Raw genomic sequence first — 22,693 nt, forward strand, 5'->3', positions numbered from 1 at the left:
TGTCCACGTACTTGTTGAAGATAGCAGAGCATCGGTAGATTTGGGATAGAAGAGAAATTTGGAAGTCAGATGTCAGTTTTTTTAATGTGGAAAATTTTTATGCCAGTTTACATGTTTAGAGAATAGTCTGTAAGGAAACTTTATGTATCGCCCATACAGGTTCAACTATAATCCACCTGATAAATCTCCTTCATCTGTTTTTCTGGAATCCTACCTTTTTGCCACCTCCTCCCCTTACATATGTATAAGAGCAACCTCGGGTATTTTACTGATTCAAGCCTTGTCCCATTTGAAGAATCACTTTTTACGCCACTTTCTTCTCTCTCCCCCTCTCCCCCACCCTCCTACCCTACCCACCACTCTTTAGCTCTGTTTTCAACTTCGAGCACTGCAGCTCTGATGGTCCAGCTCTTCCAAGACAGATCTGTAAAGGTCAGCCCTGCACCCTGAGCAGCTCAAAGGGAGAAACTGTACCAGCAGCGCCTCATGCCCGGCCCTCTCCTCTACCATGGACAGGTGGCTCCATAATGATAGTTCCATAATGGCAGCGGGTGAGGCCCCGATGCACATCAAGGTCAGTCTTCTGCTGCTGTGGTTTGGGGAGTGTCTGTCCATTTCTGGCCACTCTCAGGCCAGCCCCTCCCAGCGCTTCTCCTCCCGAGAAGTTGTGATCCCCTTGAAGGTGCCCAGCAGGGGCAGAGATGCTAAGGCTCCGGGCTGGCTCTCCTACAGCCTTCAGTTTGGGGGCCAAAGACACATTGTCAACATGAGGGTCAAGAAGCTCTTGGCTTCCAGACACCTACCAGTGTTCACCTCCACGGACCAGCATGTCCTCCAGGAGGATCAGCCTTTTGTTCCTGATGACTGCTACTATCATGGTTATGTGCAGGGTGTCCCGAGTCCCTGGTTGCCCTCAGTACCTGTTCTGGAGGCTTTCGAGGAATGCTACAGATAAGTGACCTTGCTTATGGAATCGAGTCAATTAGGTTTTCTGCCACATTTGAACACCTGGTGTATAAGATAGATAGTGATGATATACAGCTCCCACCTATGAGATGGGGCTTAACAGAAGAGAAAATAGCACGCCAATTGGAGTTGCGAGAGTTTTATAGGTCCACTCTGATGCAAAGTTCTTATGTGGGCTGGTGGACTCACTTGCGATATCTTGAGCTGGTAGTGGTTGTGGACCATTTCCGATACCTTTTCTCTGAAAGTAATGTGTCACTAGTGCAGCGTGAAGTACTTGATGTTGTCAATATATTGGGTATCTTCTATCAGCCTTTCAAGGTTGATGTAATTTTGACTGGAATTGAGGTCTGGGATAAAGGAAACCAAATTCCCACCGATGACATAGTTCAGATGCTGGAAGACTCTGCTTCCTGGAAGCTTCTCCAACTTGATGCCTGACTGCAACATGATGATGCCCGTCTTTTCATAAAAAAATATTTTGGCAGAAAGCTTGGTATTGCCTACATTGGAGGACTATGCCAGCATCCTTTTAATTGTGGAATTGGTATATTCCAAGGCAACAGTCTGTATTCTTTTGCCATTACTGTGTCCCATGAGCTTGGTCATAATTTGGGTAATCAGCACGACACTGAATGGTGTGTGTGTGTGTGTGCTTCCCAGTGGTGCATAATGGCTCCTACCGTGCAGGGGACAACTAAATTCAGCAACTGCAGTTGTGCCTACTATTGGGACCACACTATGAGTAAAGGCATGTATATTTACCCTCCTCCATATCCAGGGAATGTTTTCAGGTTACAGTATTGTGGGAACGTAGTTGTTGAAGAGAGAGAGGAGTGTGACTGTGGACCTACAAAGCAGTGTGAACATCACCCCTGTTGTCTGCTGAACTGCACTCCGAGGCCTGGTGCTGCTTGTGCTTTTGGGCTGTGTTGCAAAGACTGCAAGTTCATGCCATCAGGGACTTTGTGCAGACAACAGATGGGTGAATGTGACCTTCCAGAGTGGTGCAATGGGGCATTCCATCAGTGCCCAGAAGATGTATATGTGCAGGATGGGATTCCCTGTAGTGACGGTGCCTACTGCTAGCAAAAGAGATGTAATGGCCGTGACAAACAGTGCAGGGAGATTTTTGGTGAAGGCGCAAAGAGTGCGTCTCAGAATTGCTGTAAAGAAATCAACTCCCAGGGAAACCGTTTTGGCCACTGTGGTCTAACTGGCACGGCATACCTCAAATGTAATACCGCAGACATCCTCTGTGGGAGAGTTCAGTGTGAGAACATGTCAGTTATTCCTAATCTGGTAGAACATGCTACAGGACTTCAGGGTCAGTTCAGTGACACCACTTGCTGGGGTATTGATTATCATTTGGGGATGTCCATACCTGATATTGGTCGAGTGAAAGATGGCACAGTGTGTGGTCCAGAAAAGATGGGCATCTACCAGAAGTGTGTCAGTATGGTCCATCTGCCACAGCACTGTCGGTGTGAGACCTGCCACATGAATGGGGTCTGCAATAATAAACAGCATTGCCACTGCAACCGTGGGTGGGCACCTCCCAACTGCATGCACAAGGGCAATGGAGGTAGTGATGATAGCGGCCCACCTCCTAAGAACCAAGGACCAGAGGCAAAGTTGGCTTACGTGTCGTTATTGTGCCTTGGTCCTTTGTTTGCTTTCTTTTTGTATCGCTTCCTTGTGCTTTGTAAGAAACATAAAAGGAAAAATAGAGAAGAGGTAAAGGAGGAAGAGGAGATAAAGGAGGAAGAGAAGGAACAGTAAAGCTCCTGCTTCATTTTAAAAATCTCATTTTTTTAATAGTAGAGAAACATGTCTACTATTTAAAGCAAAATTTAAGGATCTCTCATGTCTGGATCATGTTATACTGAAGGATTCCTAGCATGTTCTTAACTTCCTCTTCAGTGTTTCAAGCAATATTAAAAGTTTATTATTTCTGGCAATCATGTATCTCTTTTTTTTTTTTTAAAGAATTTTTATAAGAATTTATTTGAACCCTGGCTGATGTGGCTCAATTTGTTGAGTGTTGTCCTATGCACTGAAAAGTCACTGGTTCAATTCCCAGTCACGGCACATGCCTGGGTTGTGGGCTCGGATCCCCAGTACGGGGCATGCAGGAGGCAGCTGATCAATGTCTCTCTCTCACATCGATGTTTCTCTCTCTCTCATTTCCTCCCTAAAATCTATAAAAAGACTTTTGAAAAAGAATTTATTTGAGCCAAATTGAGAACATGCTGGGGACCAAGATCTCAGATGCTCCGTGGAAGTCGTCTCTTTATGTACCTTGAGCAGAAGAACAGCAAAGACACATTTTGAAGCTGATGTTTATCAGATCTAAACCTTCTCCCACCTTTGTTCTGTAAGATGTAATGTCTGGGATGTGCCACTATATACCCCATTTCTGTTTTGCCAGCACTCTTCCAGGTAGCTATGCCAAAAGGGGGCAGAGAAGTAGCCTGGAATGAAAGATGAGGGGAGAAGAGAGTTTAATCCCCTGTGTGCTAAAAGTTACACTTAGTGTCATTTTGGCTGGGACCATTCACTCTGGTAGCTATGCTTGGTTTGGGGTTCCAGTTTTGTTGGATTTGTTAGAACCACCTTCATTCTTCCTTAGAAGTACCAGCACCAGTTAGCCACTGACACCTTCAGAGATCTGAGTTGCAGCTCTGGGGTTAGCAGGGTGATTCTCCTCTGAGTTCCTGAAGCATGAGCACTAGCTGGTCACTTGCCCTCCTTAAAGGGCCTTGGTCCCTGCTCTGCAGAGGATCTCCTTTAATCATGAGTACTCTAATAAGCTCAACTTCTTTTCTTTGTTCCCCTGGCCCTAGGGCTATTTGGTACTTTATCAGTAATTACTCCATTGTGATAGTTTAAGTTCTCCAGAAGCAGACACTCAGTTGGAGTTTTAGTGTCTAAGGTGTTTATTAGGAATGAACACCTGGAAAGGAAAGCATTCTGTGATGAAGCCAGTTTTACAGACAGAGAAACTGAATTATTTTGTAGGCCTAAACAAACCTTGGCCAACTTGGATGAGCACTGTGGACCAAATATTTCCTGTCATATTTTTCTTGCTTTGGGATGCAATGGCAGGGCCTTCATACCCTAGTTTTAGATGAAATGTAGGTATTGGTGGTTCTGGACCTCACCTTCACTGCCTGTTCCATATGATTGTTTCCTTGAAGTTACAAAGTTTAATGAGGGCAAGACCTCTGATTCCTGACAATCCAATACTTTGTTTTCTCAAAAATATTTGGAAGAATTAACTGTTGAAATCCTTTGTGAACCTATGGTTTCAGATTCAATCCCTTTAACAGAGGTAGAACTATTCAGTTTTTTAATTCTTTGTGTCAATTTTGGTGAATTATGTTTTTCAAGGCATTTCTCCTGTTTTCGTATTTTCCTCAAAGTTATTAGCATGAAGTGTTCATAATATCTTTTCATATTTATGTCTCTAATTATGTCTCCTTATTCTTTCCTTCCTGATACTGTGCCTTCTCAATTTTGTTCTTGATCAATTTTCTATGTGCCTGTGTTCCTTTACAGTTAGATTGTTGTTTTCTTGATCTCTTCTAGTGAAGTTACTATATCCAGCACAGTATCCATGATCGGAGCTGCTAAGTTTATGGTAATTTACCATCACTCACCAAGACCCATTTGATTCTTTGCCGCAGAAATACTATTGAATTAAATGGGAATGGATGTGGATCACCACCTGCAACTGTTAAGTGGCCTCACTAATCTCTGCTGTCTCACTCATGATGTGTTAGTGTTTCTGTCTTACTATGGAGATAGGTGGGTATGGAGGAAATATTTAAGGCTTCTCACTTGGTCTTTGCTACCATAACTCTGACTTCACAGGTGAAAGAACCATTTTGAGGGTCCCGTCATCTTCTGAATTTATTTACTCAGGAGCCAGGGAAATTACCACAGAGTGGGTTCATGGACCTATAGGACCCACTGTGAGATGCCCTTGGATCAGGATTTTATTTAACATGGTCTCCTTCATGAGGCATTTTGGATTCTGTGGTATCTCTGTCAGGTCAGACCTTGCATTTGATAGTCTTCAAAAGATCCGAGTATTCCCCTTTCGCCATTGTGTAGTTACTCTGGTACATGTGTGTCCATTTGGGGAGCAAGTCCCTTTGGGAAACAAGGTCCAGTTGGGGAAACAAGGTAAGGGATGTTCATTGCATATATTTGTGGTGACATTGCAGGGTGCTTCCTAAAGGTACCTGGTTTTTCTTTCAGTTGGCAATGGGTCAAAGACTGATCTCAGGATTTGAAAATTGGTTGAGATACCCATTGCAGAAGTTGGCATCAATATGCTGATCACCACTTTTTGAATCTTTTTTTGTTGTATAATGCAATAAATGCCTTCATTGCCTGCCTTCCTATATCATCCCTAGGAGAGCCAAACTCTATTAGACATGGCCTCAGATATACTTAGGTCAGGGCCCATTACAGTAATTATACCCACCTTGTTTCTAATAGTTAAGGACGAACACCTTTTTAAAAAAAATTTTTTTTTAATTTATCTTTATTATTGAAAGTATTACAGATATCCCCTCCCCCGGTCTCCTCCACCCCGCATCTGCCGCCCCCCCCCCCCCAAGACTTCACCACACTATTGTCTGTGTCCATGGGTTATGCATATATGCATATAAGTTCTTTGATTAATCTCTCCCAACCACTCCCCCACCCCACCTTCCCACTGAGATTCATTAGTCTGTTCCATGCTTCTATGTCCCTGGATCTATTTTGTTCCTCAGTCTGTTTTGTTTATTAGATTCCACATATGAGTGAGATCATGTAAAACTGAATCAGGAAGAATCAGAAAACCTGAATAGGCCAATAACAACTGATGAAATCGAAGCAGCAATAAAAAAAAACTCCCAGCAAACAGAAGCCCTGGTCAGGATGGTTTCACAGGGGAGCTTTCTAACTCTTTAAGTTGTAGGGTTGGATAGTTTGCTGAAAATTTTTCTTGCCTTTTGAGGTAGGCCTGCAGTGCTATGAACTTCCCTCTTAGGACTGCTTTCGCTGTGTCCCATAGATTTTGGATGGCTGTGTGTTCACTTTCATTTGTTTCCAGGAAGGTGGTTTTCTTTCTTTCTTGATCTTATTGGTAACCCATTCATTGTTTAATAACATGCTATTTAGCCTCCATGTGTTTGAATGTTTTTGAGTGATTTTACTGTAGTTGATTTCTAATTTCATGCCCTTGTGATTTGAGATGCTTGATATGATTTCAGTTTTCTTGAACTTGTAGAGACTTGTTTTGTGTCCTAACGTGGTTTATCTTTGAGAGTAACCCATGTGCATTTGAGAGGAATGTATATTCTGCAGCTTTGGGGTGAAATGTTCTGTAAATATCAATTAAATCCATCGGATCTAGTGTGCCATTTACAGTCACTGTTTCTGTGTTGACCTTTTGTCTGGAAGATCTATCCAGTGAAGTCAGTGGGGTGTTAAAGTCCCCAACTATGACTGTATTGCTGTTGATCTCTCCCTTAACGTCCTTAAGGTTACTACTGATAGGTCCTTATTTATTGCCATTCTAATTCTTTATGCCTATGTTTCTCTATTTCTTCTTATTACAGCAGTCCCTTTAACATTTCCTGCAATGCTGGTTTGCTGGTGATAAACTCCTCTAACCTTTTTTTGTCTGGGAAGCTCTTTATTTCACCATCTAGTTTGAATGATAGCCTTGCTGGATAGAGTAGTCTTGGTTTCAGATCCTTATTTTGCATTACCTTGAATACTTCATGCCCTTCCCTTCTGGCCTGTAGAGTCCCTGATGAGAAGTCAGCCGACAGCCTGTGGGAGCTCCTTCGTAGGTAACGGATTGCTTTTCTCTTGTTGCCTTTAAGATTCTCTTTTTTTCTTCAGTTCTTGCATTTTAATTATGATGTGTCTGGGCTTGGGCCTCTCTGAATTCTTTTTGTTTGGGACTCTCTGTGCCTGCTGAACTTGTGTGACTTTTTCCTTCACCAGGTTAGGGAAGTTTTCTGCCATTATTTCTTCAAACAGGTTCTCTAACCCTTGCTTACTTTCGACTTCTCCTGGCATTCCTGTGATGCGAATATTGTTATGTTTCATGTTGTCCCACAGCTCCCTTAGACTGTCCTCCTGTTTTTTAATTGTTTTTTTCTTTTTGGATCTCTGATTTTTTTTCTACCTTCTTCTAATTCGCTGATTTGATCCTCAGCTTCCTCTAATCTGCTATTTATTTCTTCCAATGTATTCTTTATTTCTGCTATGTCCTTCTTCATTCCTGACTGGTCATTTTTCATAGTTTCCATATCTTTTTTTCATGCTATTGAGCATCTTTACAATCAGTATTCTGAACTCTATATCTGAGAGATTGCTTTCTCCATTTCATTTAGCTCTTTTTCTGGAGACTTCTCTTGTTCTTTCCTTTGGGGCTTTTTTTTTTTCTTTTTTGTCTCCCCATTTTGGCTGCCTATTCGGGTTTGTTTCTATATATTAGGTAGGCCTGCTAGGACTCTCAGTCTTTTTGGAGGGCCTCTGGTGCAGGCCAATGTCAGACGCTGTTTGTGACTGGCCTTGAGTACCCTGTTTGGAGCTATAACAACCCACAGCTTGAGATCCCCTCTGTTGGGGCTGGGTGCGTTTGGACAGGACCAAGATGCACATCAGAGTCTGCTTTTCCAAGGCCTGGGTCCAGAAGCAGATCAGGCAAAGACTTAAAGCACTCTGAGGTCTGCCTCTGCCTGCAGGCTGATTAATCTGATTCTCTTAATGAGCCTCAGGCTATACAAACTCCACAGGTAGGGAGAGAGGTTTTCCAGCAGGGTGGGCCAATTGCTTCCCCCTCAGGCAAAAGCTGCTTGGAAGATAAATGTCTGTCTGTGAAACATGTCCTCTCCAGTTTGGAGGAATGGCACAGGAATCCAGAGGGGTGTCCTCTGAGCTCTATCTCCAGCATCCACAACCCTAGATTCTCCTCACACAGATCCAGTCCCCTCTGCCCTCTCTCTGTTGGTGCCCAAGGTGAGTGGCTGCACATGAAACTTTGTGTGTTGGCTCTTTAAGAGGGTGCCTGCATTTCCAGCTGTTTCTCCCTGGCAGACAGAAACCTGGCTGCTTTTCACAGCCAGATGTTATGTCGGCACCTTTCTCAGTTCTGGTGCTCTTAGCTGGGAAGCCCAGCCTGGGGTTTAGGCCCCAGAGTCCTCATTGGGAACCCCCACAGCTGAGATATCCCTCTGGGCCTTCAGCTGCTGCCTGTGGGGGCCCAGCCAGCCCTCTCATGCCTCCACACTTCCTACCAGTCTCTATGTGGTCTCCACTTTTCCTCCTGGGTTATGAGGGTGCTCTCCAGCTCGTCTTCAGTTGCAGTTGATTATTCAGGGTGGTTTTTCTATATTTTAGTTGTTCAAATATAATCAAATTCCAGTTTGATCCTGGGAGTGTCAGTGTAGCTTCCACTCAGTCCACGGCCATCTTTAATCTCCCTAACACCTTTTTTTTTTTTTTTTTTTTTTTTTGTATTCTGGAATCTTATTACCTTCACTGACCCTAGGGAGCCCATTTCTAAAGCATCCTGTCGAGTCATCAACCCAGGCCTACAGAGACAGCCACTGTTGAGGTCCCAATGCTGACTGCTTTCCTCTGCTTGATGTGCATTTCCTACTGCTTGAGTGAAGACATTCCTCCAGGGCCTTCAGAGTGATGGGGTTAGTGGTGGTTTCTCTGGCCTTTTCTAAGAAATCCATGCTAAAACACCTTCCCTGAATATTGTGATCCCCAAATTCACTTCTCTGTCAAAGTAGTTTTAGCATCTCCACCTCAACTATTATAGTTCAACATTTCCAAGCCTCAAAGATGCAGCACATTAGGATCAGCTCTGGGTATCTTTGCAAGAATGTTAAATCCTGAGCACCTCCTTATTTATAAGCTTTCCCTTGTATAATCTTATATTCTATTTCTCCTGAAGCAGTATCCTCAGGATCTGTTTCTATATATTCCTGGCTTCTGATGGCATATATTAGCCAGCTCCCGGAGCTCTCTTGACCAGTGATCTACTTCCTCTTATCCTAAGAACTGTACTGACCCTAGTTACTGGTCTAGATGCAATGAGAGAAAGTTAAGGACAGATCTTTAGGAAGATTAGTATAATCTTTGGTGAAACATGGTATCCAGGCAATGAGAGGCTGTTCTCTTCTAGCAAAGGGTAAGGAGTGAGTTCTGTTGGCCTAGGGAGTTCATAAGAATCTCAGGATTCAAATTTTCAAGTGCATCCACTCAAATGTCCTCATCCTGAATCTCAGGATAGCATTTCTTCCTTAATAGGACCTCTGATTTTTACATAGGAAACATACCAGAGCTCTAAATTCAGTAATCTTTATAAATCTGCATATTTATGACAAACCTTGGGTATTATTTTCAACACAGTCTATAGAATGAGATTCTCCTCATAGAGGTCTTAGGACTTTTGTACCATGCCCAACTTATTTGGCCTGAGCCTGTCTTTTTCTTTATTCATGGCTTCTTCATCAGTTAACTAACTTCCCAATTCTCATATTTCTAATTCAAACATGAAAGCTATTGTATAAGCGAGGGCACCCCTTCCATCTGTACCTTATCTTAACACACCACAAGTAAGAGTCTTAGTTTCTGATGTTGCAGCACACCAGTTGTCACAAATCCACTGGCTATAACTATGGGTCCTAGTAGCCTTCTGACAAGTAACCGTCCAATTCTAGAATCTCACATCCTATGGATCTGCCTTTTAAGGAACACTTCTGGTACCAACTGTCCTTGACTCTGAGATAAGAATTTGAGTGTGAGCAGTTTATCTGGGATACTGTCCCAAAATGTGAGTGCATGGTGAAGGAGTGGGAAACTAAGACAGGAAAGGGTTAAAAGCAATTCAAGCATATATTAATGGGTGAGTGTGACCATTTGAGCAACCAGGACACAATTCTACTGTGGCCTGTCTGAGAGGCACTGTTAGACACCTCACAATTATCCCATGAGGACTGGGGGAGCTGTGAGACATAGTCACAAAACATCTCTCATTGGTTAACAGTTGCTTCCGGCCTGCTCCTGAATGGGCCAAGCACACTCCTGTAAAGTAGAAAGGCATTAGTGTATTTAGGAATTGTCACCAGTATAACAGAAGATAGATTTGCATTTAATCCTTGCCTTAGCATCTGTTTTCTAGGGAACCTGGATACAGCAGATGCTGATGGCCCCACCCTACATCCCCTTGTCCCACCAGTGTTCACTGGCAGCTGCAGTAAACAATATCCATCTCTGACAGTTTCCTGCTTTAAGTGTTGTACCTCACTTCTTTTCCTGACAGCTTTCTCCTGCACCATGGAATAATATTCCGAGGTGTATTTCACATGACTTCTTCTGTGGGATAGCCCCAGTAGTCCACAGTGGGAACTTGCTCAGTAACATGCTTTTTTGTGTGCTTCCAAATAAACTAACCCCATCTAAATCCTGGTCTTATCATCTACTTTTTTGGGAATCCAAAGAAGATAGTACGTAAGACTTTATGTTTGTAGTAGGAGGTTAATTCTACAAAATTATAAAAATATATAAATATAAAACTCAGTAAATATATTAGGTTGATAAATTTGACTATCATCAAATTTAACTTTTCTTTTTAACAAAAAAAAACTTCAAAAGACAATCAGTAAATTGGAACAGCTGCTATTTGTCTCCAAATGGCCATATATACTTAACACATGTAGATCTTCCTCCAAGTTTAATCAGACTGTATTCTTGGTTCATGCATCCCTGGTTCTGTGGCTCCACGAGATGTGCTGCTCCTCTTTCTGTCCCGGCTGGTGCACTGTCAGGCTTTCTCCTGGTCTGCTCCTAGAGCGCCTCAAAGGGACGGCCACAGAGTGACAGAAGCACACAAGTACACACATAACATTTCACAAGGAGATGCCTTTCTAAAGGTAGGATGTTTAACCTCTATTGAGAGAAAAATTGGAGTTTTCCAGGGCACGGGTAGGGATGGGGGTGGGGAAGGGTGGTAAACAGCATTTTGGAAATGAGAATTACATGTACAGATGTGCAGACGCATGACACAACCAAGTATACTCAAAACAGAAGACAGCCAGAGGATGCCAAGTGTGCAAAACATAATAGAAAACGATATCAAGAATGCTGTTTGACTCAGTTTACAAAGAGTGTCATTTAGAAGTTATCTGGACCATATATAGAGGGTGCCTGATTAGATATGTATTTTCTAGAGACAGGATTTCTAAAAACACTGAATAGACTGAGAAGAGAGGACTAGAAGCAAAGAGCATTGTAAATACACAGTATTTTAAATATTCAGGGCCCAGTTTTGAGTAGGAGTTTCAGTGGTTTTAAAAACAGGACAAAAGGCCAGGCCGGACGTGGCTCAGCGGTGGAGCATCGACCGAGGATCCAGGAGATTGCGGTTTGATTCCCAGTCAGGGCACATGCCCGGGTTTCGGGCTCGATCCCCAGTCGGGGGCGTGCAGGAGGCAGCTGATCAGTGACTCTCTCATCATTGATGGTTCTCTCTCTCTCTCCCCCCCCTTCCTCTCTCTGAAATCAATAAAAATATGGGTTTTTTTTAAAAAAAGGACAGTTTATTTTTACTTTTCCTAATTAATTTCATGCAATTAATTATATTGTTCCTTATTGCGTATTATGCACTGTTGTATGTTTTGGGATAAAACAGTGTGCAAAACAGATAAAAACAACCCTGCCCTCATAGAGTAAGAGCAGACAAACTTGGCTAGAAAACAGAGAGGGTACAGCGCCAGGAATTTTTATTAAACAACAATTTGTTTACAATTTAACAAAAATTTCTTTCTTTTGGTTACCAAATAAACCCAAGACTTTGGGTGGAACAAGCGATACTATCATCATCATTTTCAGATTCTGAAGCAGAATATTAGAAATTTTAAGTAATTTTCCCAACTTTATTACATCTCTTTTGATAGTAATAGGCACTGCCACTACAGGGAATCCAGTCCTGTGCGTATCCATCTTCTGGGCACTGAGAGGATGATGTCCCATTGCACCTCTCTGGAAGGTCACATTCATTGACCTGATTTCCACAGAATTCTGTTGATGGCATGAACTTACAGCCTTGACTTGTTCTGTGCTTATCACTGGGAAAACATTTCCACGATTCCAAATTCCAATCCCAATCAAAATCACATAAGTACCTAACTGCTGAAAAATGGTATCCACTATGCTGACAAGAAATGTATCCTCTGTACCTTTGAGAAATTACTTTGGGAATAAATGGAGAGGCAAGACTCACCCATGGGTCTTCAGATGTCGGTCTCCTGGCTTTCCTGTGAGTCATATGTGTACTCTAGAAACACAAAGAGCACCAACTCAGAGGGAAACGAGCTTTACTTGGTGCTTACACAATGAACAGTAGTTAGGAAGATGTTGGAAATTACCTTTCCTTGATGGCAATGTTTCTGATATTGACTGAAAGGAAGGTCTCTTCATTTTTCTGTAAACTTAGAAATGTGCTTCAGGCATGTAACATTTCTACTCCAAGAAACTAAATCTTTATAATGCATAAGATATTAAATTAGAGGCATTTTCTTAATCTGAAGGATGAGCCTTCGTCTCCTTGGGACCAAAATGTTTTTGAATATACATAAATACAGTAGTCAACAGTAGAAGTAAAAGAGACACACTAAGAATCATAACTAGTGGAAAGAAAACTCCTTTTCTGGCAGATGCTGGGCCACTGTCAACACTACCTCCATAGCCTCTGAACAGGCAGTAGGGCGGGGACCACCCATAGCCACAGTGGCAGTGATGTTTATTATTGCAGATTCCCTTCATGTTGCAGGTCTCAGGCAGGCAGACTTGTGACAGGAGAGGGAGACTGACACACTTCTTGTGTATGCATATCTTTCTTGAACCACACACGGTGCCATCTTTCACTTCACCCATGTCAGGTGTGTCCATCCCTAAATGATAACTGATACCCCAGCAGGTGGCATCATTGATGTGAGTGTGCTGCAAAGTAGAGTGATCTCTTAGGTGGGGAATGTCTCCCACATTCTCACACTGAACTCTCCCACAGAGGATGTCTGCGGTATTACATTTGAGGTATGCTGTGCCAGTTAGACCACAGTGGCCAAAACGGTTTCCCTGGGAGTTGATTTCTTTATAGCAATTCTGAGACGCACTCTTTGCGCCTTCACCAAAAATCTCCCTGCACTGTTTGTCATGGCCACTACATCTCTTCTGATAGCAGTAGGCACCGTCACTACAGGGAATCCCATCCTGCACATATACATCTTCTGGGCACTGATGGAATGTCCCATTGCACCACTCTGGAAGGTCACATTCACCCATCTGTTGTCTGCACAAAGTCCCTGATGGCATGAACTTGCAGTCTTTGCAACACAGCCCAAAAGCACAAGCAGCACCAGGCCTCAGAGTGCAGTTCAGCAGACAACAGGGGTGATGTTCACACTGCTTTGTAGATCCACAGTCACATTCCTCTTCTCCTTCAACTACATCATTCCCACAGCGCTTCAGCATAAGGACTTCCCCTGGACTTGGAGGATTGTGCAGACATGATCCCTGGTTTAAAGTGGTCTTCATAAAATCTGCATAACTACAGTTGGTGAATCTCTCTGCTGGCACTCTGATAGCATTCATGATGCAACCACTTTGCCCACACAAACAGAATTCTTCATCATGCTGCATGCCCAAAGTATGGCCTAACTCATGGGCCACGGTGAGGGCAAAAAGAGACCAGGGGTCTCCTTGGAAATTATTAACTCCACAGTCAATAGGAGGACGACATATTCCTGCAACATAGGCTATACCAAGTGTACGTATAAGTGAATTTTTAATGAAAATATGTGCAGCATCATACTGTAGCCGCAAAAGACTGATTTGTTTCCACTGAGCAAAATCCTCCAGAACTTGTTCTATGCTTGTCATTGGGAAAACATTTTCATGATTCCAAATCTCAATCCCAGCCAAAATCACATAAGTACCCAACTGCTGATAAATGGAGTCCACTATGTTGATAACAAGAAATATATCCTCCTGCACCTTTGAGAAGTTACCTTGGGAATAAATAAAGAAATTTCGATCTACCACCACAGCCAGCTCCAGAAACCATGAGTGGGTCCACCAGTTATCAGAATTTTGTTTCAGAGTTGTTTTCTCAGCCTCTTCAAATCCCAGTTGTTGGTGTGCTATATTCTTCTTTGTTAAGCCACATCGAATAGGTGGGAAGTGTGTCTCATTAGTGTTTATCTTATACACCAGGTGTTCAAATGTAGCAGAGTGCCTTATTGGCTCGATTTCATAAGCAAGGTCATTTATCTGTAGCATTCCTCGAAAGCCTCCAGAACAGGTACTGAGGGCAACCAGGGACTCGGGGACACCCTGCACATAACCATGATAGTAGCAGTCATCAGGAACAAAAGGCTGATCCTCCTGGAGGACATGCTGGTCCGTGTAGGTGAACACTGGTAGGTGTCTGGAAGCCAAGAGCTTCTTGACCCTCATGTTGACAATGTGTCTTTGGCCCCCAAACTGAAGGCTGTAGGAGAGCCAGCCCGGAGCCTTAGCATCTCTGCCCCTGCTGGGCACCTTCAGGGGGACCACCACTTCTGGGGAGCTGAGGCATTGGGAGAGCCTAGCCTGGGAGAGGCCAGAAGGGGATAGAGACACTCGAAGCCACAGCAGCAGGAGAACTACTCTCATGGACACCCTGGCCTCACCAGCCTCCATTATGGAGCTGTCATTATGGAGTCATCTGTCCAGAAAAAAAGTGTGAGACACTGTTGGTCTGGCTCCTTCCTCTGAGCTGGTCATTGTATAGAGCTGACCTTTAAGGATCTGAATCCTGGCAGAGTTGGCCATCAGGGCTGCAGTGCTGAAACTGAAAATAAAAAGAAGGGTGGGGAAGGTGGTGGGATTGGGTAAGGAAAGTGGGAGAGAGAAAGAATCAAGTCATGAAAAAGGATTAATGAATCATGAAAATGCTCTGGATTTGCTTTCAATAAATGGGGGTGGGAAGTTAGGGTTATAGATAAGACAGTATGGGCCATATGTTGATAACTGTTGCAGTTAGGTGACAGGTACCTGGGTTTTCATTTAATCTGATTAGACTTGCATAGGAGATATGGAAATGAAGATGCCTGACCCACTACTACCAATCTCCTGGACTCTGAATTCACTCCTATCAATACTCCTTTACCCTGATTCAAATCCCTCTACATCATCCATCTGTACAGCTTCCCCTCTGACTTCTGCTGTCTTTTCTTGATGACAAAGGAAGAGGGAGAGAGAGAGAGAGAAAGAGAGCCAAACTGAATCCTAAACTTCTTCATAGAGCTCCCCATATTTACTTACCTTACTAAATTTGAGCTTCAGCAGAATTTACTGCTTTCCCTAAAGCTCACTCTAGAGAAATCCAATTCTCAGAAGCCCTATGTACCTCATGGTCTAGAGCCTGGGTTCCTATTCTAGACAGCCCACAAAGTCATCTCCAAACCATTCATCCTGCTACATTTGACTGCACTAATTTTTAACCTTCCTTTCTCACTTTTCCATTAATCATTCCCTATTATTCTTGTACAAACTTCAAAGTCTGATACGTGAATTATTCGCCACCCAAAATCCCACCTTCATCATGAACAACGATAGCAAGTATATAGACAACGCATCTAAAAACCAGAAGGATTTTTCAACATTTTTTAACCTCTCTAATTCAGTTTCAGTGTACTTCAGTTTACCCACCCACAGTCATAATCTATACCTTGTCACCAAACGAAGCAAAACCAAACCATTTCTTACATCCTAAGCAACTTACCAATAATTTTAATCATTCCAGCTCTCCCTTACTCCTGCTATACCTATTCCTCAGATTCAAAAGAAAACCCACATGCTTTTGTCTTTCATTATCTCCCATTTCTCTCAATCTCATGTCCCTGTCTTCAGTTCCATTCCGTTTGAACCTAGGTGACCGGCTCTATCACTTCAACCACTTTATGCCAAAACCTTTAACTCCCTAAAGCTCTACAGTAAACTCTAATTTTCAAAAGAAACAAAACTGGTTTAATTCTGTCATATACTATATTTCCATTTCTGTGTCAAAATTCCCATATAGCACTGCGGGGGAGAATCTCAAAACAATTTGTTTGTGAAAATCTTAAGAACGGAATGCATAGTCAGAACTAGAAAGATTTGTGCTGGCTCCTCACCCTAAGGGATAGAGACAAGAACTCAGCTGGTTACTTCAAACTCTCCTACGCCACGTTGCTCTTTTCTCCATTCATTCTCCTGGACATTACATTTACACATCCTTAATATTCTGAGTTCCTAATTTACATATAGTGCCAGTAGTCCATACCTTCTGGTTGCCTTTCAATCACAGTTAAATAGTTAACCAAGTAGATTTCATCTTTTCTTTCTAACATATAGTATTCAAGTTTATAATTTATTCTAGACTTGCTATGTGGATGCTAGTAGACGGGGAGGACTAGTTTCATTCTGAACAATATCCTTAGCATTAACCTACCTAGAGAGCTTGGATCCATATGAGCACATTCCATTGCTAATGGATAGGCACTTTATTCCAGGTGCAAGTAGCTCACAAGAGAAAAACAAAGTTCATAGATAAATTCAACTATATAAAAATTTCCAAGGGCAAAGATCTCTAAATTGGGTGATACTCTCTTTATCTCTCTTGATATGTTTGTTACTTATCATGGAGTGGCAGTTGTGGATGGAATGTCGGAAGGGCTAATAAAAATACAGTGTGAAGACGGCTGATAAGATATGATAAACCATGTCATAATATTTTTCTTAGAGCTCAGAGCAGGCAATAATAGGAAAATGCTTCAAAGAATCTTTGCACCATACTCTTTGCCCTTGTTATATTATTTCTAGGACCCCAGAGACCCAAACTCCTAAAGGAACATCATTCTACCATCAATAATGTAAAGTGGTGCCATTAAAAATCCATATGCTTGCCCAGCCGGTGCGGCTCGGTTGGTTGAGTGTCATCCCATGCACTGGGAGGTCACTGGTTTGACTCCTGGTCAGGGCACATGTCGGGGTTGTGGGCTTGATCTCCAGTAGCGGGCATGCAGGAGGCAGCCAATCCATGTTTCTCTCTCATTGATGTTTCTATCTCTCTCGCTTCAGTAAAATCATTTTTAAAATTCCATATGCTCTAACATTATTGGGATCTCAAAATAGACAACAGCCCTCCTCCATATGTTTTATCAGCTCTTCCCTTCCTCACAGCTATTTCCAATTCCTCAAGACTACTACCTACCCATATCTCCTCTTATTCTATCATGCTCAAATGCACTGTTTTCCCATTGTCTGTCATTAATGTTGACTCATTAGCAAGTCATGAAATCAGTTTAATGGGTCATAAGCTGCAGTTTTTTTCTTTAAGGAAATTGAATAAAAATATCAGAGGACATTCCGAGAAATTCCTTAGCAACTCTTATGCATATGGTGCCAAAATTTGGGGGGTGTTTGTGTATGTGGCTACTGGGGCACAATATAAAATGGATTTCTTACTCTGGAATATAGTAAAAATATATATCTATAGTGATGCCAAATTCAAAGACAAAATGGCTTCTAGGGTTTTCACCAGTACAAACCCATCTGCATCCAAGCCCATTTCTACTTTTCCTTTACCCCACTCCATAGTCCAGTCTCAGGAGACGAGTGATCCTCCCCCGGATTCAGGTAGTAGCCCCTCATCTTCTGTTCCAAGATCACATCTACGTATTTGAGGACTGAGCCTGTCAATTTTCCCTACTTTCAACTCTTCCCTATTTACCAGTTTTTAACTGACAGTTAGGGTAAGCAATTCATTCTGGTTTGCCCTGGGCTGTCTTGGTTCCTGGCTTTTAAACTGCAAGTCCCATATCCCAGCAACCCCTTCAGTCGTAGGTAAACTGGGATGGTTAGTCACCCTATCCACAACACCTTACCCCACCCATGCTCAAGGAGAACAAAACAAAAATTAAACTTCCCATTATCCAACATAATATTCTGGCTATCAACTTGTACAGAGTCAAACTTGGTTAATACCCTTTTAAATTACCATATTCAATATATTTTTAATTATACAATTTAAAACCTTGCTATTTTGTTTTATACACATGTTTTTTAAATTGCATGTCCCATTATAATGTTTTTAAGAAAAATATGCTCACAATGGTTTATGAGAGAATTTATGGTATAATATTTGCCAAAATATATCATCTATAAGATTTCAGCTATATAAATACTGCATAGAGTAAAAACTAATTCAATAAAATATTAACTCTAACTCTGGGTAGATTCTCTTTTAAAGGGATATAAAATCATGATTTCAGTTCAGTTCCTGGAACAAAGTCAATTTTCAGATACAGAATCTATTGACTAAGGAGATCAGTGGGTTCCTAAGAGGAAGGACATATCAACATTATAACAAACATATAATGTAACCATTATGTTTGTTCTTCCCTCAAGAAACCTACAGCCATTTTCGTGGGAGTCTGTATGCCAGAGGTAAATATTTAGAGTTGAGAGGATTATTGGGTATAGTGTCTGCACTGACATGGATACCCAGAGCTCCAAAAAATCATCATGGACACTGTTACAGTGGCAGCCTTTGGACATCAGTCAGTAAGTGGAGTCCTAGCTGACGTAGAGATTGCGGTGGTTCAGTGGTCTTTGGGACACCCTAGGTAGATCATTGGGATTGACATCTGCAGCAGTTAGAATAACGTCCTCATAGGGTCTTTGGTGTCATCTTACCACAGGTAGAAGTTCTTAAATGGCCCTCTACCCCTGGCCAGTGTAGTAAATCAAGGACAATATTGTGTTCTGTGAGGGAAGGTGGACCTAAGTGCCATCATTAAAGACTAGAAGATGTAGCAGTGGTTGCCTCTATCAGATCCCATTCAAATCACCAATCTGGCCCCTACGCAAAACGTATTGATCCTGAAAAATGACCTTAGATTACATCAAGCTCTAGCCAGTAGAATCTCTTAGTGTAGCTGCTGGGTCAGATGTGCGGTCATTGCTAGAGCAAATTAGCATGGCCTCAAGTGGAAGGCATGCAGCCATTAATTTAAAAATGTGACAATTTCTATTCTATTTTTTTTTTTGAGATTTTAAAAACACTTTATTTAATAAAAATTAAACATACAAAAACTGAAATTAACACATGAAAAAATTCACCATCTTCCATTAACAGGAAGACACTTTTCTATGCATATATTTGGCTTAAACTCAAGTCAGGATAACTATGTTTACTTAACACCAGCAAATGCTGACAACTTGATCTAATTAACAAAAAATTGCAAACTCAGCTACATGAACATAATATACACGGACATTACGGTCGGATTAATGCACAAGAAATACAACGAATTTTTAATGATGAAACATTAGTACTCTTGCTCATTAATTTAGCCTTGGTTTTTTTTTCGTTTGTATTTTTACAAAAATAGTACCCACACTGTTTACTGGGCTATACATCAGCTTTTTGTTTTCTCATATAAACATTTCACATCCAAAAAAATGGTACCACTACCATAAGTGAAAAACCAACAGGAAAAAAGCAAATGTACAAAAAAAACACCCAAAAACATTAGAAAAGTTAGCTGGTCCTAAAACATGGTTTCTTACATAAAACTAAAACTCAATGTAAGTAAAAGAGCTGGATACATTTTAGAGATGGCCTAACAGGCTGAGGAAACAAGTTATTGAAGGAAAACCTCAAAATGGCCTTTGTCATTTATAAATTAACCTATTTTTAGGCTTAAATGGCCAACAGCTAAGTTTAAGTGGGAGATAAGAAAAAAAATTTAAAAGATCTCTGGAAGTTTGGAGTTTTGCCTTGATGTTCCAGTGAATTGCTAGAATATGTGGCAAGTTCAAAGCTTCTCAAAGTTCCAGGTTAGGGCTCACAAAAAGTATGGTCCTGATATTACAAAGATCAACAATTCATCTAACTGCTGTATTTAAACAGCCATCTATCTAGAAAAGTTGCTTTACCCAACAAACTGAGGAAACTGGTGGTAGCAATGAAGCAAGTTAAATGAATAGCGGTTATCAAAGCCATTTCTTCAAGCTTCATTCTACCGAAGGCAAACAATGACGACAATGGCATCTGCCTTACTCATCTAACAATTTACCTTTAGAAAAATATAAGGATAAAAAGGTAAATGTAAAGCCCTGCAGAGATGAAATCCAACTGCTTTTCTGATTATTAAGGCATCAAATGTCTGACATTATATTTAGAGGTATCTTGATACTGTGTCATAGGCTTGTCAGCAATTCCACAAGTTCCTACTCCAACTTTGCCAGTTACACTCTCATGTGAAGCAAAAATACTCCTCTTTACCTGGACTTTTTTGTTTTTAGAATAGGCCCTTGTTGTTGAACTGCTGCCATTTCACTTTCTGGTCCTCTCTCTCCTGCTCAAGATCTTTTATTCCCTGTGGTTTTTTCAAAGCTTTCTTCTTTTTATATTCATGCTGCTGGGCAATCATTTCTTTTTTGGACATAGGTTTGCTGCCACTGTCCTCCTTTGCCTTCCTTCCTTCTTCTACAGGCTTGAGGTTCAACAGTGAGTCACTTCAGCATTGCCATAGCCAGCAAAGGTGATTGCAGCGGTGCTGTTTTCTTCATCTGTCTCCTCAATCTCCGCTTCATAACACTGTCTATCTTCACTCCAGATTGCCATACACTTGTCCCCTACGTTCCAAGAATGAGTGGGCTGAGTAGAAGCAAAACAGTCTGAACTTGCAAGAGTTTCTGAATGCTGAGTTGACAGAAGGTCTTTGGTTAGTTCTGTAACTTCTTGTAAATCTTTCTTCAATTTTAGGAAATCTTCATTCTCTCCATTTCCAGACAGTGCAACTTCAACTTGCTGAAGTTCAGCTTTGTAGCTTGCCAGCTGTTTTGCTAGATCCTCTCACATCTTGTGTGGGGTTAGGGGCAGGGCGGCCAGAAGGGGTCAGGGCAAATGAGCCCAGGGGTGGCAGCAGCAAGAAAATCTCCTGAAGGAAAACAAGGCACCTCATCTGGAAAGAACATCTGCAAGGAGGGGGGAGGGAGGGGAGCTGGGAGCCAGGTACTGGGAGGAAGAAAAGACTAATAATTTCTATTCTCATCAGAAAACAATTTCATAAAGAGCCAGGCTTCATGTGCCATGGATAAACATTTGGAACTTTGCCCCCAACGGTTATATTCACTTGTCCCCCTTGCCTTTGCCCGGTAAGAACTCCATTTCTCCATATGCCAAAGCCCTAGAAATAGGGTTAAATGAAATTTAAGGCTAACCCTGAGCATTTCTGCTCTTATGTTATAATTAGGAAAAGTCCAGCTGTGTTGACTAGGCTGTAAGGGATCTGTCTTGAATATCTGGCACCAATTAGAAACCACTTTTAAGGAATACACATGTTAGGCCTTAACATGACACAGTCACCTCTTTAGAAGTCATGGTATATAACCTGAATTGTCAATGCTATTTAGAAACATTTTAGACTTGCAGGCCACACCCATCCTTGGGTCAAAATCTTACTTCACACTTTTGGAGAGAGCATGATAACCAAAGAAAACACACACACACACACACACACACAATCCAACTTACTGTAGTACAAATTAAACAGCCTGAGGGAAACAACAGGCCCTTAACAAATGCAAAACAGGTCAGTGAGGATATGAACCAGTATTGGGAAAGTGGGGAAAAGAGGGAAAATGTTACAGGGCCCAGAGTTCACATGCTTTGGTAAACAGGCTGCTGAAACAGAAACCGAATTGCTACCCACCCCCCACCCCCTACCCGCACCCCCCAGGAAGACAGTCTAGTTTCAACAATTGCCCATGGATCAGCAAGAAACAACCCTCTTAGGAAATGGTCATCCAACCTCGATTTTAGGAGATACTGATGACAGTTGCTGATGGAGCGCCCATATTTGATAAGAGTAAGGAAGCAGGGGCTCAGACCCATCATAGATGAAGGTCCAGATCACTCGACCAGAGAAGCCAACCGGACACAAAGTGCTGGCCATGAGAGCTCTATAAAAGATGGACAAGTTACAGTGTCACAGACTGGCGATCCTACCGACTCTCCACTGCTGCATCCTTCCTCCACCATTTGGTGGCTGGCCTCATCTGCATCCTATATTTTCAGAAAGAGATGTAAACTTTGGCCTGAGGCATCTAAATAGCACAAACACAACACACCACTTGTCAGACTCTGTTCTAGTGCACTGTTTCTGAAGTGACCGCTTCCTGTTTCCTCTTACCTAAAATTTTGTCTTCATATATACATGGTGTCCCCCGAAAACGTATACACACTTTAACAGCCCATAGCTCAATTTGGAATATTAAATGTATTTTAATAAAACACGGCCTTTATAATTATTCAAGAATGTATATACACTTTTTCGGAAACACCCTATGTGTCAGACAGTCGGTGCCATTCTGTAATTTATGGACAGGCTGTGATGAGTCAATTCCCGTGATTTTGAATGTGAGATACTATGACACAATAACCCTAGGCCTTAGGAAATGATGGATCAGTCATCAGTGGCCCCTTCCTTATGTGAAAGCTTTACAATAAGGAGGGATGCTGAACTCATCATACTTGGAATACCCCAGCTTTAGCACAACCGAAGAGGAAGAAAAATGATAAGAGTTGGCCTGTAAGTGCTTAAATTGG

At 41.9% G+C, this 22,693-nt stretch overlaps 1 protein-coding gene and 2 pseudogenes across 2 annotated transcripts in view; 1 reads left to right on the top strand and 2 right to left on the bottom strand.

Annotated features, from left to right (window-relative positions):
• Positions 1 to 373: 373 nt before the first annotated feature.
• On the top strand, positions 374 to 2,927 carry LOC107536238 (disintegrin and metalloproteinase domain-containing protein 20-like; annotated as a pseudogene).
• Positions 2,928 to 11,576: 8,649 nt separating this feature from the next.
• LOC148094043 (disintegrin and metalloproteinase domain-containing protein 21-like) overlaps positions 11,577 to 22,693 on the bottom strand; it is a 44,016-nt gene continuing 32,899 nt past the window's right edge. Inside the window, exons 2-3 of one of the 2 annotated variants that reach the window (XR_015714008.1) lie at positions 12,420 to 14,884; positions 11,577 to 12,328 (exon numbers count right to left, since the gene is read on the bottom strand). Coding sequence is in view for 1 of the 2 variants with exons in the window: in XM_087813977.1 (XP_087670103.1) it covers positions 12,571 to 14,733 (2,163 nt within the window). In the remaining variant the exon portion in view is untranslated. Of the gene's footprint in view, positions 14,885 to 22,693 lie in introns of both variants that reach the window. The other variant, XM_087813977.1, reaches the window with a different exon arrangement.
• On the bottom strand, positions 20,130 to 20,944 carry LOC107536247 (survival of motor neuron-related-splicing factor 30 pseudogene; annotated as a pseudogene).

This window comes from Miniopterus natalensis, chromosome 1 (assembly GCF_054644295.1).
Source record: "Miniopterus natalensis isolate mMinNat1 chromosome 1, mMinNat1.hap1, whole genome shotgun sequence".
Classification (NCBI taxonomy): Eukaryota; Metazoa; Chordata; class Mammalia; order Chiroptera; family Miniopteridae; genus Miniopterus; species Miniopterus natalensis.